Raw genomic sequence first — 14,319 nt, forward strand, 5'->3', positions numbered from 1 at the left:
TGGGTCGTTTATTTTTCGGGAATTCAGCTGCAGCAGTTGCTTGTATATTTTTGAGATTAATTGTTTGTCTGTTGCTCCATTTGCTATTATTTTCTCCCATTCTGAAGGCTGTCTTTTCACCTTGTTTATAGTTTCCTTTGTTGTGCAAAAGCTTTTAATTTTAATTAGGTCCCATTTGTTTATTTTTGCTTTTATTTCCAATATTCTGGGAGGTGGGTCATGGAGGATCCTGCTGTGATTTATGTCGGAGAGTGTTTTGCCTATGTTTTCCTCTAGGAGTTTTATTGTTTCTGGTCTTATGTTTAGATCTTTAATCCATTTTGAGTTTATTTTTGTGTACGGTGTTAGGAAGTGTTCTGGTTTCATTCTTTTACAAGTGGTTGACCAGTTTTCCCAGCACCACTTGTTAAAGAGATTGTCTTTTCTCCATTGTATATTCTTGCCTCCTTTGTCGAAGATAAGGTGTCCATATGTGCGTGGGTTTATCTCTGGGCTTTCTATTTTGTTCCATTGATCTATATTTCTATCTTTGTGCCAGTACCTAAACAAATACTTTTTGAGTGCCAACTATGTGCCAGGCAGTTCCAGGTGTAGATAATACAATTCAGTAGTGAAAGAATGAAGCTTGCAGTCTAATATGGGGAGACTGTATAAATAATCAAATTAATTTATGATAATTAAGTACTTCAAAGGACAAAGCACAGAGAATGGAAAGTGTTAAGGGCGTTAGGAAGGAAGCCTCTCTAAGGAGATATCATTAGAACAGACACCTGAATAAGTGAATTTCTGTACATGATTTGTGGATTTTCAGACCAAGTGTGGCTATATAAAATTCGCTTTTTAAAAAGTTTTGTTAAGGAAATTTCAAGCACATATAAAAATAAGAATAGAAGAATGGCATTCCCACATAACCCATGGCAAATCTTGTTCCGTTTATACATTATCTGTTTCTCCTGTATTATTTTGAAGTAAATCCCAGACACTTTACCCATAAATATTTTAGCATAATTGATGTACCAATGCCATTATTTTACATTTTTAGAAAAATAGTCCACAATGTCATCAAAATCTGCCCTTTTTCACATTTCCAATTGTCCTATAAATGTCACTTTTTTTGTTTGAGTCAAGGTGCAAATCACATTGAAATAACATAGATATCTTTTTAATGTTTAGTTTCAATATTAATTTAATTAAATTTTAATTAAATTCAAAAATAAACTTTTTTTCTTATAGTTTATTTATGGAAGAAATTAGGCTTTTAAATTATTACAGTCTAATTTTTGCTATTAATATCTCCATGCCGTAATTTAACATATTCTTCTGTCCCCTGTATTTACAGTTTATTGGTAGTTGCATATAAAGACTTGATAAATCAGGTTTTGGTTTTTCTGTGTGTTTTCTTCTTGGCAGGGTTACATCCTAGGTGGGTGCCCATGATGTCTGGATCCATTAGTTCATTAGGAGTTGCAGGCATTGGTATTCTAATGTTATTACTTCTTCTTTATTAGCTGAAATACAAAGAGAAAATTTCCCTCATCAACTCTTTGAATTCCTAGCAGTAGAGATTATATGGAAGAAGCAGGATGAGGGCTTGTTTCTTCTCCTTTGTTTAGCAGTTTTGACAGTAATGAGTTGGTTTACCAGCTTCCTTCAGCTGGGATTTCTTTTGTTTGTTTGTTTCAAGAATCATTGTGAGCAAATTAATTTAAACATTTAATGATTCAATTCATTACACTTGGTATCTTTAATGGTGTACAAATTGTTCTGTCTGACCATTTGGAGCCTGTTTAAATTGGGCTATTTGGAGCCTGTTTAAATTGGCTCTTAAGTCTGTTTGGCATGACCCTACTTCCTTGATTTCTGGTTCACCAAAAATGTTCCAGGCTTATCCTGGCCATTTTCTCTCTCCCAGTGTGGAATCAATCAGCTCTCCATGGAGGCTGGTTCCTTTCAGTGTTAAATGGTATTTCATTACCACCAGCTGGGTGGTAGGGGTGCTCATTGCTTCTTGGGTTGGCCATAGTTTCTAGGCAGAGCTAAAAAAATAAATATAAAATAGAACATTTTGATACATTCAGAACTATGAGGCTTTTATATGTTGTTTCTGTCTGTATCTCCTGTTGCCCACGCTAGCAGTTCTGATTTTCAGATACTGAAGTTCCCTTTAAGTTGTGCTGTTAAGAAGTGATTAAAGGTAGGGAAGTGACAAGGTGGCAGAGAGAACCCAGAGAAAATAGAGCAATCCTAAATGTATGCCTGGACCATCCCTAGGGCTAGCCTTCCCCGAGGAGAGCATCCTCTGTCACTCATCCTGCTTAAGATTAGTCTGAGAGGAAGGAAGATCCCCTGGAGAAGGAAATGGCAATCCTCTCCAGTATTCTTGCCTGGGAGATCCCATGGGCAGAGGAACTTGGTGGGCTACAGTCCTCGGGGTTGCAGAGTCGGACACGACTGCATGACTAAACAGCAGCAGCAAGGAAATTTATCTTATTGCAAAGGAATTTATTGGGCAGAACATGTTTTCCCCTGCTTCTAGAAAGTGCCACCCTTGCTGCCTGCCTGGAGAATCTTGAAACTCCTGTAGGAGAATGCTGTTGTTTGCTGCTATTTCACCATGTCCTCAGTGCCTGATACACATACACTTGGACATTGACTGTTTTATGAACACATGAAGGGGGCTTGGTGATAAACCTGTGTCATCTTTGGTATAGACCTGTGTGTCCAGAGCTCTTGATCAAACCACTGCCTTTGTCCCTGTCCAGCTTTCAGTTAGCTCATGAAAGTAAAATCTGCCCTGTGGGGGAAACCTATAAGGGATCTGAATATCATTCTCCCCTATTTCCAGAGGGGATGAGAATGGATGACATAGAGGTTTAACAAAGACAAACAGGGGCATGTATACCAATTCTTTGGGCCCTGGTCTGGACACCTTGGAAGCTATGATGAAAGCTCTGTATGCTCTTTTCAGAGAAGTTTGCATATATGCAGAGGTTGATTTATACTTTGGGGTGTTGCAAGCTCTCTGAGAGATGTCCTTTTACCTGATATTAACCTGAGATTAGAGGAAAAATTAACATCCAGTGAGAGCGATAATGGAGGGCCAGAGTTCTCAAAGTGTGGTGTTAGGAACCTGTTGAAAACACACATTTTTGGGTCCTCACCCAGAAACTTGGGTTGGGACTCAGCTGTTTGTGTTTTAACAAGCTTTCCAGATGATTCTGCTATATCCCAGGAAGACTTCTCCAGTTAAACTTGTACTCCTAGTTGGTGCTCGCTGTGCTTCACGCCTCCCATCCTGCCGTCCTCTTGTTGTAGCAGTACTCTATTCCTCCTAGGCTATGTCCTGCCCAGCCACGTGACTGAGGAGATGCTGTGGGAGTGCAAGCAGCTCGGGGCTCACTCCCCTTCCACCCTGCTGACCACCCTCATGTTCTTTAACACCAAGTAAGTGTTCCAGAGGCTCCATGCTTAGCCACTGCTGGCATCTGCCCAGTGAAGAGGGTAGAAACTATCCAGATGGACTTCTGAGATCCTTTGACATACTTGAGAGCCTTTGGGCTAGTGAAGCCCTCCACCCAACTTGGCTACATTTTGTGTGGCGACCAGTAAGGCAGACAGCCTTGCCAGGTCCCTCCCATCAGTCCTTATGAGACTCCTCCACTGGACAGTGTATTTGGGTGTGGGCCTGCCCAGATTCTGGGAGTGTGGGCAGCAGCTCCTCTGAAGCACTGACGGCGGAGGGTAAGTCATGGTCTCCTCCTGGCACCCCTCCCTTTGCCTTGCTTTCGCTTGTGGTGCAGATACTTCCTGTTGAAGACAGTGGACCAGCACATGAAGCTGGCCTTCTCCAAGGTCTTACGACAGACAAAGAAGAACCCCTCTAATCCCAAGGATAAAAGCACGAGTATTCGGTACCTGAAGGCACTTGGGATACACCAGACTGGCCAGAAAGGTAGGGAAGGAGGCAGGGGTTGCAGAAACAGGTGCTACTAGTTCTGCCCAGCTTTCATGCCTGGGGGGCTAGTGACAAGTGTGAAGATGGGGATTTGCCGGATAGGAATGCTACCTTTCCTTTTCCCCAGCCACTGACTTCAAACTCTTCTAGAAGCAGAGATGCCCCAGAAATGATAGCTGCCTTTTCCTTTCATATTCACCTCCCATGCCTCATCCCCTTTTCCTTCCCAGTATTTCCTAGTTGGGATGGCTGAAAGCCTGAGGTTCCTAATTTGAGCCTAAGTAAAGGCAGTCTGATGCCATGTCTGTGGTGGGGGGGATGTTTTATAGTTACAGATGACATGTATGCAGAGCAGACGGAAAATCCAGAGAACCCACTGAGATGCCCAATCAAGCTCTACGATTTCTACCTCTTTAAATGGTGAGGAGGCTGAGTGTGACTGGGGGTGTGGGTGTGGGCGTGTGTGTGCGTGTGCGTGTGTGTATCTGCGTGAGTGTGTGTATGCGCGCGCACGTGTGCTCACAGAAGCATTCTCAATTCCCAGGCTAAGTAAAAGCAGATTTCCAAAAGGCTAAATATAGAAGCACACTTACTAGTTTTCCCAAAGCATGTGCCCAGGGCTGCTCCCTGATGGTCCACTTTGGTGGAGAGGGGGTGAAAGTCAAGGGGGGAAGGTACAGAGAGGCCGCCTCTGTCACATATTGAGCATATAGCCCTGTGTTTTCCTGGTCTTGACCTTTGGTCACTATACCGTAGGTCTAGGGGAGCTCCTCTCCTTGGCTTTTGCTCTCTCTTGCTTCTGCAGTTGGGCATATCATCCTCACAACACTGCCAGCAGATCTTTCAACATTGTAGGTCTTACTGTGTTAACTTAGATGAAAACCTTCAGTGGTTTCCTTTTATTTTACAAAGACAGTAATCCTAATTACTGCCCTAATTACCGACAGGGCCTTTCATGCATGCTCCCTTGCTAACCTCTTGTCCTAATAGCTCTTGGCTCTCTAGTCACACTGCTTTTCTCTACTGAAGGGTATCTTGCTCTCCCTTCCTCAAGGTCTTGGCATAGAATTTTTCCCTGTTGGGCTCACCATGCCACCCCCCACCTGTTTGGTCAGTTAGCTCCTATTCATCCTATCCATTCTTCCTAAAAGAACTTTATCAGAGAAATATTTCCAGATTCCCTAACTGCTCCCTCTGGCTGTTTCTTCTGTAGCCCTTACCACTGCTTGTTATTTTGTCTTTATGTAACTGTTTTGATTGCTGTCTGTCTCCCCTTACCTGTAAGCTTCATTATATAGGGACTCTTGGGTCTTATTCACTTCTTTTAATATCAGCACCTAATGCAGGCCTGGCACACAGTAGCCCTTTGATAAACTTTGAATCAGTGGATGAATAACTGTTAGAGGATGGCATATGCTAAGTACTCAAGAGAAGTACAGCACAACATTGGGAGTGGGAATGAGTCCAGGTAGAGGCCGCAGCATCACAGCAAGCTGAGAAGTCAGATAGGTGAAGTTGAGAAATTATCAATGGATGGGGTAGAGGAAACAGCATAAGCAAAGACTTGGAGATAGATAGGTGGCGAAACTGGTTCAGTGTGGGATACAGCTGGACTCAAGTAGCTGAGCCAGGGGAGGCCTAATCAGAGGACTCAGCATGCGAGGTGGGGAGCAGGAAGTAGGGACATCTTAGAGTAGTGTGCCGTGGCTGCATGGAGCTTAGGAGTTATGCCACCATTCTTTCCAGAACTTCCCATCTTTTGTAGATAGCATCTGTCCAGGAGGTTCAAGGTGGGAAGGTTGAGATTATGACGCTTTTACCCAGCTTTTTACCCATATATTCTCCAGCCCCCAGAGTGTGAAAGGCCGGAATGACACCTTTTACCTGACGCCTGAGCCGGTGGTGGCCCCCAACAGCCCGATCTGGTACTCAGTCCAGCCTATCAGCAGAGAGCAGATGGGGCAGATGCTGACTCGGATCCTGGTGATACGAGAAATTCAGGAGGCCATTGCGGTGGCCAGCGCCAGCACCATGCACTGAGAGACCCCTCAGCTGTGGTGCATGGGAGACCATCCAGGAAAAAAACGGACAGACTTTCACACTAAAGAAGAGGCCTCCATTTTTTTCTTTTCTTTTTTTATTGGTGTAGTTATGAAGCCTTTCAGACTGCTTCTATTTCAAATGTAAAAGGAAACTTTGCCCCCTTGTGCATTTTCATAAACCTGCTGTGGGGACTCCAGCCCATAGGGGCTCAGGGTTTCCTGAGAGCCAGATGTCCTGGAAAGTTGCTGGCTGACTTTTTTTTGTGTGGGGCCTGAGGAAAGGGCTTGGACTGTTAGGAGAAATGTGGTCCCTTCCCTTCCTCCAGAAAGATGGAATTAATGATGGATGGACCCTCCAGGGAATCTTTCCAGCTGGCTTCCACTCTGACTGGCTGACTTCGCTGACCACGAGGGAGCCACGGTCTTTTCTTTCTTCATGCTCAGACACAAACCTAGCATCTTAATGGAAGGAGAATGAGGGGAACTTCAATTATGATTTATTAAAGACAATTTCTATTACACCCTCCTTTATGACAAGTGACATTTTAGATGTTAAAGTAAAAACTTTACCATGCCTTTTTTTTCCCCCCACCCCGGCCTAACACTGAGGCCTTAAACCTGAGGCTTCTGTGCCTGATGGAATTCTTGTAACATACACTTGTGTATCATATAAAGATACCACTCTGTTTCTCTTATGTATTCTTAATCTAGTTGTTTATTAAGAATGACGAGCACGTCTTTTCAACATGCTAGTGAACAACGCCTCTTTATTTGGGAGGAGTCTGGCGGGACAGTGGAAGCCAAGCCTTGCCTGTTAATTGCTCAGGGCAAGGTTCTGCGGGACGGGGTTGCTTGGACGGGGTTGCTTCGGGAGACAGCCAACTCCCCGGGACTCGGTTAGGGCGTACTGTGCGCATGCGCTCCCCCGCCAGCCCCGCCCTAGGGGCTAATGGGCTCCGCCTTTGCGTGCTGCGTCCTGACGTAAGGGATGCGCAGCGGGCAGTGACGATATCCGTGAGTTATATTCGCGCGGTCCACAAGTCAGAGGCCTCTGCGGCGCGGTTCTCGGAGACACGCGGCTTTTCCCCGCGCTAGCCATGGCCGACTACCTGATTAGCGGGGGCACGTCTTACGTACCGGACGACGGGCTCACGGCACAGCAGCTGTTCAACTGCGGGGATGGCCTCACCTACAAGTGCGGGCTTCGCGGGCTCACCTGGGCCAGGAGAGGGGCGGCGCGCTTGGGTTGGGAGGCCGGGTGGGGTCTCCATTGAGCCCGCTTAGGTTGGGCGTGGGAGGCTGGTTCCAGAAATTCCCCACCCGTCTCTGAGGTTAGGTTTGACAGGTCTGAAGCGGGCGGGATGGAGAAGGCATCTTGGTAGCGCCTGGAATTTCCAGCCTAGGACCTCCGTTCTCTGGGCATATGGAGTTGTCAGTTTGCCAGGGGTGCTGATGACAGCTGGTGGCAGAAAAGGTCCCCTGTCTCCATCTTTACCTTGTTCTCTACCTCTGCCTTGTGATATTCGGTTTAGGTCATTGCCCTTTCTGCTCAAATGCTTTCAGAGATGATCTGTGAGGATGGCATCTCAGGCTACTGTAAGCCTAACCCTTATTCCCAATTCCCCTCCCATAGTGACTTTCTCCTTCTCCCTGGGTACATCGACTTCACTGCAGACCAAGTGGTGAGTATGGACAGGAACAGGATCCTGAGTGTCAAGGTTGGATAAGGTGCTGCTGTCCGCTCTCAGCTACCTCAGTAGATGGTGTTTGGGGACGGATGCCTATGGAAGGGTTTTACTGGCATGCAGGTCATACAGAGCACCTGTTTTGTGGGGAACATGGTACTGCCTTGAGGTAAATGAAGTGCTTTTGAACATTAGTCGGTTTTATTTCTTTAGGACCTGACCTCTGCTCTGACAAAAAAGATCACTCTGAAGACCCCACTGGTTTCCTCACCCATGGACACAGTCACAGAGGCTGGGATGGCCATAGCAATGGCGGTGAGCACTATGGTGTGAGGGCAGAAGCAGGGGCCACATCTATCTTTCCCAGAGGCATACAATCATGACAGCTTTTTTGTCACTTTTTCCCTGTTTTCTATGTATCCTGCAGCTTACGGGTGGTATTGGCTTCATTCATCACAATTGTACACCAGAATTCCAGGCCAATGAAGTTCGCAAAGTGAAGGTCAGAGGGGCGAGGATCATGATCATGAGTTCCTGGGAATTTCACGGTGGTGGAGTGGGGTGGGGATGGGTGATTTATTCTCCTCACTTTTTTCTCACTGTGGGGGTTCATTTCCTGAGGAGAAGAGCCTGAGACTTTGTGTTACAGCTGCAGAAGAGGACCACGTGGACAGTGCCTACCTACAGTCCACTCATGTTTCCTAGCTCTGGGTTTGAAGTGTTTGTGTGATTGTGATTTGATCCTGTGGCACTGCCAAAGGGAGAGTTGGCACAGATCCCAGGCTTCAGACCAAGAGCTTGATGAAAATGGTTCAGAAGTACCTTTTTTCATCACTCCTTCCAGAAATATGAGCAGGGATTCATCACAGACCCTGTGGTCCTCAGTCCCAGGGATCGCGTGAGGGATGTCTTTGAAGCCAAGGCCCGGCATGGCTTCTGTGGTATCCCTATCACTGACACAGGCCGGATGGGAAGCCGCCTGATGGGCATCATCTCCTCAAGGGACATTGATTTTCTCAAGGAGGAGGAGCATGACCGGCTTTTGGAAGAGGTGGGTAACAGCACATCCAAACCCTGACAGCCTAGGCTAAAGATTAGAAGGCTTCTACTCTGTTGCCCAAATGGCGTCTCTGAGGGTGCTGGTGTTCAGGAAGGATGAATGCCCAAGTTTCTGACCCTTTAATAGGACTCCTGCATCCCTTCCCCACCAAAGGCTTTGAATCTGCCAAAATGTTGGCAGGCATACCCCAGTTTTTTGCCACTCCCAGAGGGGGCCAGTGCTCAAGGACCAACTTAAGCATCCTCTTGTCATTGCTTTGGTATGGCTCTTTCTCCGTAATGTGCTGTGTACCTGGTGTCGTTTCTACTAAATTCTCACTCTTGCCAATAGATAAGACTGTTGTGTTTACTTGAGGAAGGTAGGCTGGATGCAGGTGTCCAAACATGGTGATGTTTGGAGCCTCACCCTTGAGCTAGGGCAAGGTCTGTTGGGAGGCCTGATCTCTTATTGTCCCTCCTCACAACCCCCCTCTCTCATAGATCATGACAAAGAGGGAAGACTTGGTGGTAGCCCCTGCAGGCATCACACTGAAGGAAGCAAATGAAATTCTGCAGCGTAGCAAGAAGGGTGAGTCCTCGAGGTAGGAAGGGTTTAGGAACCAAAGACCAAGGTCCTGATTTATGTCTTGCCTACCCTCAGGAAAGTTACCCATTGTAAATGAAAATGATGAGCTGGTGGCCATCATTGCCCGGACAGACCTGAAAAAAAACCGAGATTACCCACTGGCCTCCAAAGATGCCAAGAAGCAGCTGCTGTGTGGAGCAGCCATTGGCACTCATAAGAATGACAAGTATCGACTGGACTTGCTGTCCCAGGCCGGTGTGGACGTAGTGGTTTTGGTGAGCTGCGGCACAGGCAAGGTGGGGCGGTAGGAGCAGCTGCCGTACCACAGTCTCACTGGGGCTACATTCCTGTCCCAGGACTCTTCCCAGGGAAACTCCATCTTCCAGATCAACATGATCAAGTACATCAAAGAGAAATACCCCAGTCTCCAAGTCATTGGAGGCAATGGTGAGACAAGAGGGGGCGCTGAAGTATGTGGGGCGAGAGTAGGGGAGCCAGGTCCCATGTAGACCTTCACACGAGCCTTTCCCTGTTCCTCCCTACAGTGGTCACGGCTGCTCAGGCCAAGAACCTCATTGATGCAGGCGTAGATGCCCTGCGGGTGGGAATGGGCAGCGGCTCCATCTGCATCACTCAGGAAGGTAAGAAAATGCTTTGGCAAGGGCCTCAGAGACCAGGCTTTAGCAGGGCCCTTAGTCCCACATGCCCCAGAGCCAAGTGCTCTTACGGGAGATACACTGAGTCCTCCAGTAGGGGCAGCCCCAGGGCCACACAGGCCCCTTGGATGGGTAACAGCAAGACGAGCTCTTGTCCTTGACACCTGCCACTTCCCCCCTGCCTGGCCTCCCCGCTCCTGCTCCGTGCCCTCTCTAAACTCTGGTCTGTTTGTTTTATTTAGCGGCTCCCAAGATCCCTCCAGACATAAAGTCCCACAGCCCCAAATGCCCTTCTACTGTCACGGGCTGCTATAGTAAGTCCGGCCCGGCCCACTGGCCCGGCCCAGCTGCCCACTGCCCGGCTGCTTGGTTGACTGTAGCTGTAGCTCCCGGGGTTTGTGGTGCTGACGGGTGGGCAGGGCAAACTGAATGACAGACCATGGTTTTGGGAGCTGCTCAAGAACACAGCTCCCTCCTCTTCTGGGGTGTTTGTAGGGCAGGACCTTCTCCAGGTAGGCCCTGCTCTGCCCACATCTCCTGCAGTAGGCACAGCTTCAGGACCAACTCTGGGCTCCACTCTTCTTTCCACACAACCACTGCCCTGATCTTGCCTGAGCAGCCCACCATGCAGGGAGCAAGGGGTGGGTCTCTGGGTACTAACTGCACGGTGACCCCTACCCCTTCTGATACCAATTGGGTGGGGCTTTCCTGGCTGCTGACTGCACGTGCCTGAGGCTGCCCTGGGGCATGCACACATGCACGCGCACACGCTGAGGGTGAGTGGAGGCCATCACAGCTATTTGTACTGTTTAAGGCAGATGGGGCAGCAGCCATCCCAGACAAGACAATTCTCAAACAGGCTGGTGCAGGTGTAGCTGAGAGCTCCTGGATGCTGATTTGTGGCACCAGAGCCTCTTGCCTGTCCCCACTAACTCCAGCCCTCCATTTGTTCCTCCATGTCTCAACAGTGCTGGCCTGTGGGCGGCCCCAAGCAACAGCTGTTTACAAGGTGTCAGAATACGCACGGCGTTTTGGTGTTCCTGTCATCGCTGATGGAGGAATCCAAAATGTGGGCCATATTGCCAAAGCTTTGGCCCTTGGTGCCTCCACAGGTGAGGCCCAACACTCAGGAAGCCTGGTGGGACTCCTTCCCTAATGACATTCAGGGTCTTCCCCCAACACTCCTTCTGTCCATAGTTATGATGGGCTCCCTCCTGGCTGCTACCACTGAGGCCCCTGGCGAGTACTTCTTCTCTGATGGAATCCGGCTAAAGAAATACCGTGGTATGGGTTCTCTCGATGCCATGGACAAGAATCTCAGCAGCCAGAACCGATATTTCAGGTGGGACAGGCAGGTCAGTCGCCCCATGCTAATCTTGCACCAGCAGCATCATCCATGTTTTGACTTCACCCATGTTTCCCTGCCTCTCCCTGCAGTGAAGCAGACAAAGTCAAGGTGGCCCAGGGGGTGTCTGGGGCTGTTCAGGATAAAGGATCCATCCACAAGTTTGTTCCCTACCTGATTGCTGGCATCCAACACTCCTGCCAGGATATTGGTGCCAAGAGTCTGACCCAAGTCCGGTAAGCTTAGGGAGCTGGGACCTTGGGTAGAGGGGCTGGCCAAGGGCCAGCTATCTACATTTGACATCTGCCCCTCTTCAGAGCCATGATGTATTCTGGGGAGCTTAAGTTTGAGAAGAGAACATCCTCAGCCCAGGTGGAAGGTGGTGTCCACAGCCTCCATTCGTAAGTGGCCAACCCTCTCTACTCCTCTGTCCTTGGGATAGAGGTCTCTCCCGCCTCCATCCTCCTGCCCTCATTTCACAGCTGGTTCTTCTGCCAACAGGTATGAGAAGCGTCTTTTCTGAAAAGGGATTGTACAGCATACCCCCTCGATTTTTCAATAAAAGTTTGAAAAAAAGTGATGCCTGATCTTTGAGGTCAACAAGCAGGTGGGCCTCTGCAGCTGCTGCTGTCACAGACACACAAACACACAACACTGCCCTTCCAGAGAAAGCCTCTGGCCTTGAGATAAGGATGATCTAAGGAGCTGGAAGTGGGGGTTGCTAACTAGATTCAAAAAGCTCCTCCTAGGGTAGCTCAAAAGGCAGTTCAGACCAGCTCTGGCCCCCAAGAGTTTGGTCTCACACTGAGAATCTGACTGTGGGTATTTACAAAGGGTCATGGAGAAGTCCATGGGGCTTTGGACTGGCATCCATAGGACCTCCTGCTAGCCCAAAGTTTGGCCACATGGGACCAGGTTTAGACCCACATACGTGTTCTCTGAACCTTCCCTGATGGCTCAGTTGGTAAAGAGTCTGCCTGCAATGTGGGAGACCCAGGTTCTATCCCTGGCTGGGGCATATCCCCTGGTGAAGGAAATGACAACCCACTCCAGTATTCTTGCCTAGAGAATTCCATGGACAGAGGAGCCTGGTGGGCTGCAGTCCACGGGGTCACAAAGAGTTGGACACGATTGAGTGAGTAACACTTTCACTTTTCACGTGTTCTCTAATGTAAATCTCTAAGGGACATCGTGGAGGAAGCACAGAGGTCCCCTAAAATCTGTATGTGAGCAAGTAGACAGACCTACAGTTTAGAACAGGTGCCTATATTGCCCCCTGGCTTCTCAGAGGCCAAGCCATGACCCTCTGGTTAGTTCACAACCCCCTCCAAGAACCCATTGAGCCAACAGCTCCTGGCCAGCAACACACCTAGTACAAAATCAGACAAGTGGCTTAAATTATTAATTTGCTGGCAAGCAAAACAAGTCTTACAGTGCCAAAGGGGAGGGGCTAGTGAAAGCTCTGGGCAGCCCTGCATTCTGCAGAAGGTGACAAGGCCCTCCTGGACAAGTCAGGTTAAGTTCTGGTGGTTCATTCTGCAGCTTGGGCCTGAGATGTGAGTGCAGTCCCTCCAGGTGGGGGAATGAGAGCAGCTCCTGTTACTCGGCCTTCATGACAGAGGAAGTTGAAAGTGGCACAGGCATTGGGCTGCAAAGAGAAAGCTAGCGTCAGCCGGGCCAGGGCTCGGCCTGGGCTCCCCTCCACGTTCCCCAGTCCCGGACCTACTGTGTCCTGCACCTCCACCGCGATGCCCCTCTGCCTCATGGCTCGCAGCACGTGGGGCTGCAGCCGCTCAGTCCGGTCTCCAGTGCCCACCACAACAATCTCTAGGAAAGGATGGGCATGGCTAGTCTACAACCAGCTCGGTCGAGAGGGTGCCTTCCTGGGGCTCAGCACTTCAGCCCTCCCCTCCTCCAATACCTATCCGGGGCTCCAGCATCCAAAAGAGAGAGAAGCTTTCCTCGGTGATGTCCTGGTAGGAACCTACCTGTTGGGGGAGGCGGCAAGTTAAATATAAGCCTACGTAGGTTTTCCCAGAGACCCTCTACCTGCTCCAGAGCGGGATGAAAGAAAAGCCAGGTTTGCCAGGGACAGAAACCAGGGGCAGGCCCGTGACTCCGGCTCTCGGTTTCCTCACTGTAGGGAAGCGCTCACGTTCCACTGCACCACCGACTGTGGGAGGAGCGCGCAGGGTCCAAACACGCGATTCCCGTTGACCACGAAGCCGCGGCTGCTGTAGCTGTCGATGTACATGGCGAGCGGGGAATCGCGCTGCAGCAGTGAGATGCGCGTCCGTTGATACAGCTCGTCATCCGCCGGCGTGAGCCGATGACCCCGCCGCGAGGCCCTGCGGAGAGGTACTGTCATGGGGCCGGGAAGGGCCGGCCGTGGGGCGGGTGGTCAGGGACACCGCGTCCGGGCTCACCACGGCAGCTCCGCGGGCGGACGGCAAAGCGCGGGTCGCGCGCGGTACAGGTTCCGAAGCACAAACGCTGCGGCCATGGCGGACCGGCGCGCAGGGAGGCTGGCGCAGGGTCAACGGGGTCGTGGCGTCCCCTAGCCCAGCGCGGCTGCAGCGCCCCCAGCGTCGCGGAGGACACCGCCCGGCTCGGCCGGCCCAGCGCGGGAGAAGGGAGGGAGCGGGCCAGGGTCCTCGGTTCCAGGAGGCCGCGCCCCCAAGGCGGCTCCGGTGTCAGCACCTGTCGTCCGCCCCGCCCGGGCGCCCGCTGGCCGCCCTGGGGGAGCCGGACACCTGGAGGCGCGGCCGGCCGCAGGGCACTGCCTGGTCCCCAGGCTGGCCCCCAGCTCTCAGCCATTACGCCGGGCTCCCAGGGCCACAGGAGGGCGGCCGAGCACCTGTTGGAGTCGCGCACACCTGGTCTGGGCGTGGCGCCCGCCCACACCCCCCGGCCTCTAATCCCGGCTTTAGAGCATCGGGTTCCGAGGGCGGGGCGGGCAGCTCCGGTTTCCGTCGCTCGCCCCCCGAGTCCCGCCCCTCCCTAACCGTCACC

At 50.3% G+C, this 14,319-nt stretch overlaps 3 protein-coding genes across 12 annotated transcripts in view; 2 read left to right on the forward strand and 1 right to left on the reverse strand.

The window, feature by feature from the left end:
- The window catches only part of QRICH1 (glutamine rich 1), a 42,720-nt gene extending 35,976 nt beyond the window's left edge, over nt 1–6,744 (forward strand). For all 7 annotated transcript variants that reach the window (XM_081525529.1, XM_081525530.1, XM_081525532.1 and 4 more), the window contains 4 exons: nt 3,336–3,444; nt 3,801–3,952; nt 4,285–4,375; nt 5,803–6,744. In XM_081525529.1, coding sequence (XP_081381655.1) covers nt 3,336–3,444; nt 3,801–3,952; nt 4,285–4,375; nt 5,803–5,995 — 545 coding nt within the window. In that variant the 3' untranslated portion in view covers nt 5,996–6,744. The remainder of the gene's footprint in view (nt 1–3,335; nt 3,445–3,800; nt 3,953–4,284; nt 4,376–5,802) is intronic.
- Nucleotides 6,745–7,018: 274 nt separating this feature from the next.
- Nucleotides 7,019–11,965, forward strand: IMPDH2 (inosine monophosphate dehydrogenase 2). 3 transcript variants are annotated; one of them, XM_081525568.1, is made up of 15 exons: nt 7,019–7,192; nt 7,631–7,679; nt 7,896–7,997; nt 8,110–8,184; nt 8,527–8,733; nt 9,222–9,309; nt 9,382–9,581; nt 9,663–9,753; nt 9,852–9,947; nt 10,205–10,276; nt 10,931–11,074; nt 11,160–11,304; nt 11,400–11,543; nt 11,625–11,708; nt 11,809–11,965. In XM_081525568.1, the coding sequence occupies exons 1-15, from the start codon at nt 7,095–7,097 to the stop codon at nt 11,828–11,830; spliced, it is 1,617 nt and encodes a 538-aa protein (XP_081381694.1). In that variant the 5' UTR covers nt 7,019–7,094; the 3' UTR covers nt 11,831–11,965. The 3 variants fall into 3 exon arrangements, with proteins under 3 accessions (XP_081381694.1, XP_081381695.1, XP_081381696.1); XM_081525569.1 differs by lacking the exon at nt 10,205–10,276; XM_081525570.1 differs by lacking the exon at nt 8,110–8,184.
- Nucleotides 11,966–12,690: 725 nt separating this feature from the next.
- On the reverse strand, nt 12,691–14,309 carry NDUFAF3 (NADH:ubiquinone oxidoreductase complex assembly factor 3). 2 transcript variants are annotated; one of them, XM_081525654.1, is made up of 5 exons: nt 13,734–14,309; nt 13,463–13,655; nt 13,229–13,295; nt 13,034–13,134; nt 12,691–12,955 (listed from the first exon to the last, which is right to left on the reverse strand). In XM_081525654.1, the coding sequence occupies exons 1-5, from the start codon at nt 13,808–13,810 to the stop codon at nt 12,839–12,841; spliced, it is 555 nt and encodes a 184-aa protein (XP_081381780.1). In that variant the 5' UTR covers nt 13,811–14,309; the 3' UTR covers nt 12,691–12,838. The 2 variants fall into 2 exon arrangements, with proteins under 2 accessions (XP_081381780.1, XP_081381781.1); XM_081525655.1 differs by having other exon boundaries at nt 13,030–13,134.
- Nucleotides 14,310–14,319: the final 10 nt, after the last annotated feature.

This window comes from Giraffa tippelskirchi, chromosome 9 (genome assembly GCF_054371585.1).
Source record: "Giraffa tippelskirchi isolate mGirTip1 chromosome 9, T2T-mGirTip1v1.2.pri, whole genome shotgun sequence".
Lineage (NCBI taxonomy): Eukaryota > Metazoa > Chordata > Mammalia > Artiodactyla > Giraffidae > Giraffa > Giraffa tippelskirchi.

Bases quoted from the DNA above. Each gene is read 5' to 3' on its own strand.
- IMPDH2 (XM_081525568.1), top strand. From the start codon at position 7,095: ATGGCCGACTACCTGATTAGCGGGGGCACGTCTTACGTACCGGACGAC. The intron at 11,544-11,624 runs GTAAGCTTAGGG...GCCCCTCTTCAG, and splicing joins AAGAGTCTGACCCAAGTCCG to AGCCATGATGTATTCTGGGG. The intron at 11,709-11,808 runs GTAAGTGGCCAA...TTCTGCCAACAG, and splicing joins GGTGTCCACAGCCTCCATTC to GTATGAGAAGCGTCTTTTCT.
- NDUFAF3 (XM_081525654.1), bottom strand. From the start codon at position 13,810: ATGGCCGCAGCGTTTGTGCTTCGGAACCTGTACCGCGCGCGACCCGCG. The intron at 13,296-13,462 runs GTGAGCGCTTCC...CTCCCCCAACAG, and splicing joins AGTCGGTGGTGCAGTGGAAC to GTAGGTTCCTACCAGGACAT. The intron at 12,956-13,033 runs GTAGGTCCGGGA...TTCTCTTTGCAG, and splicing joins CGGTGGAGGTGCAGGACACA to CCCAATGCCTGTGCCACTTT.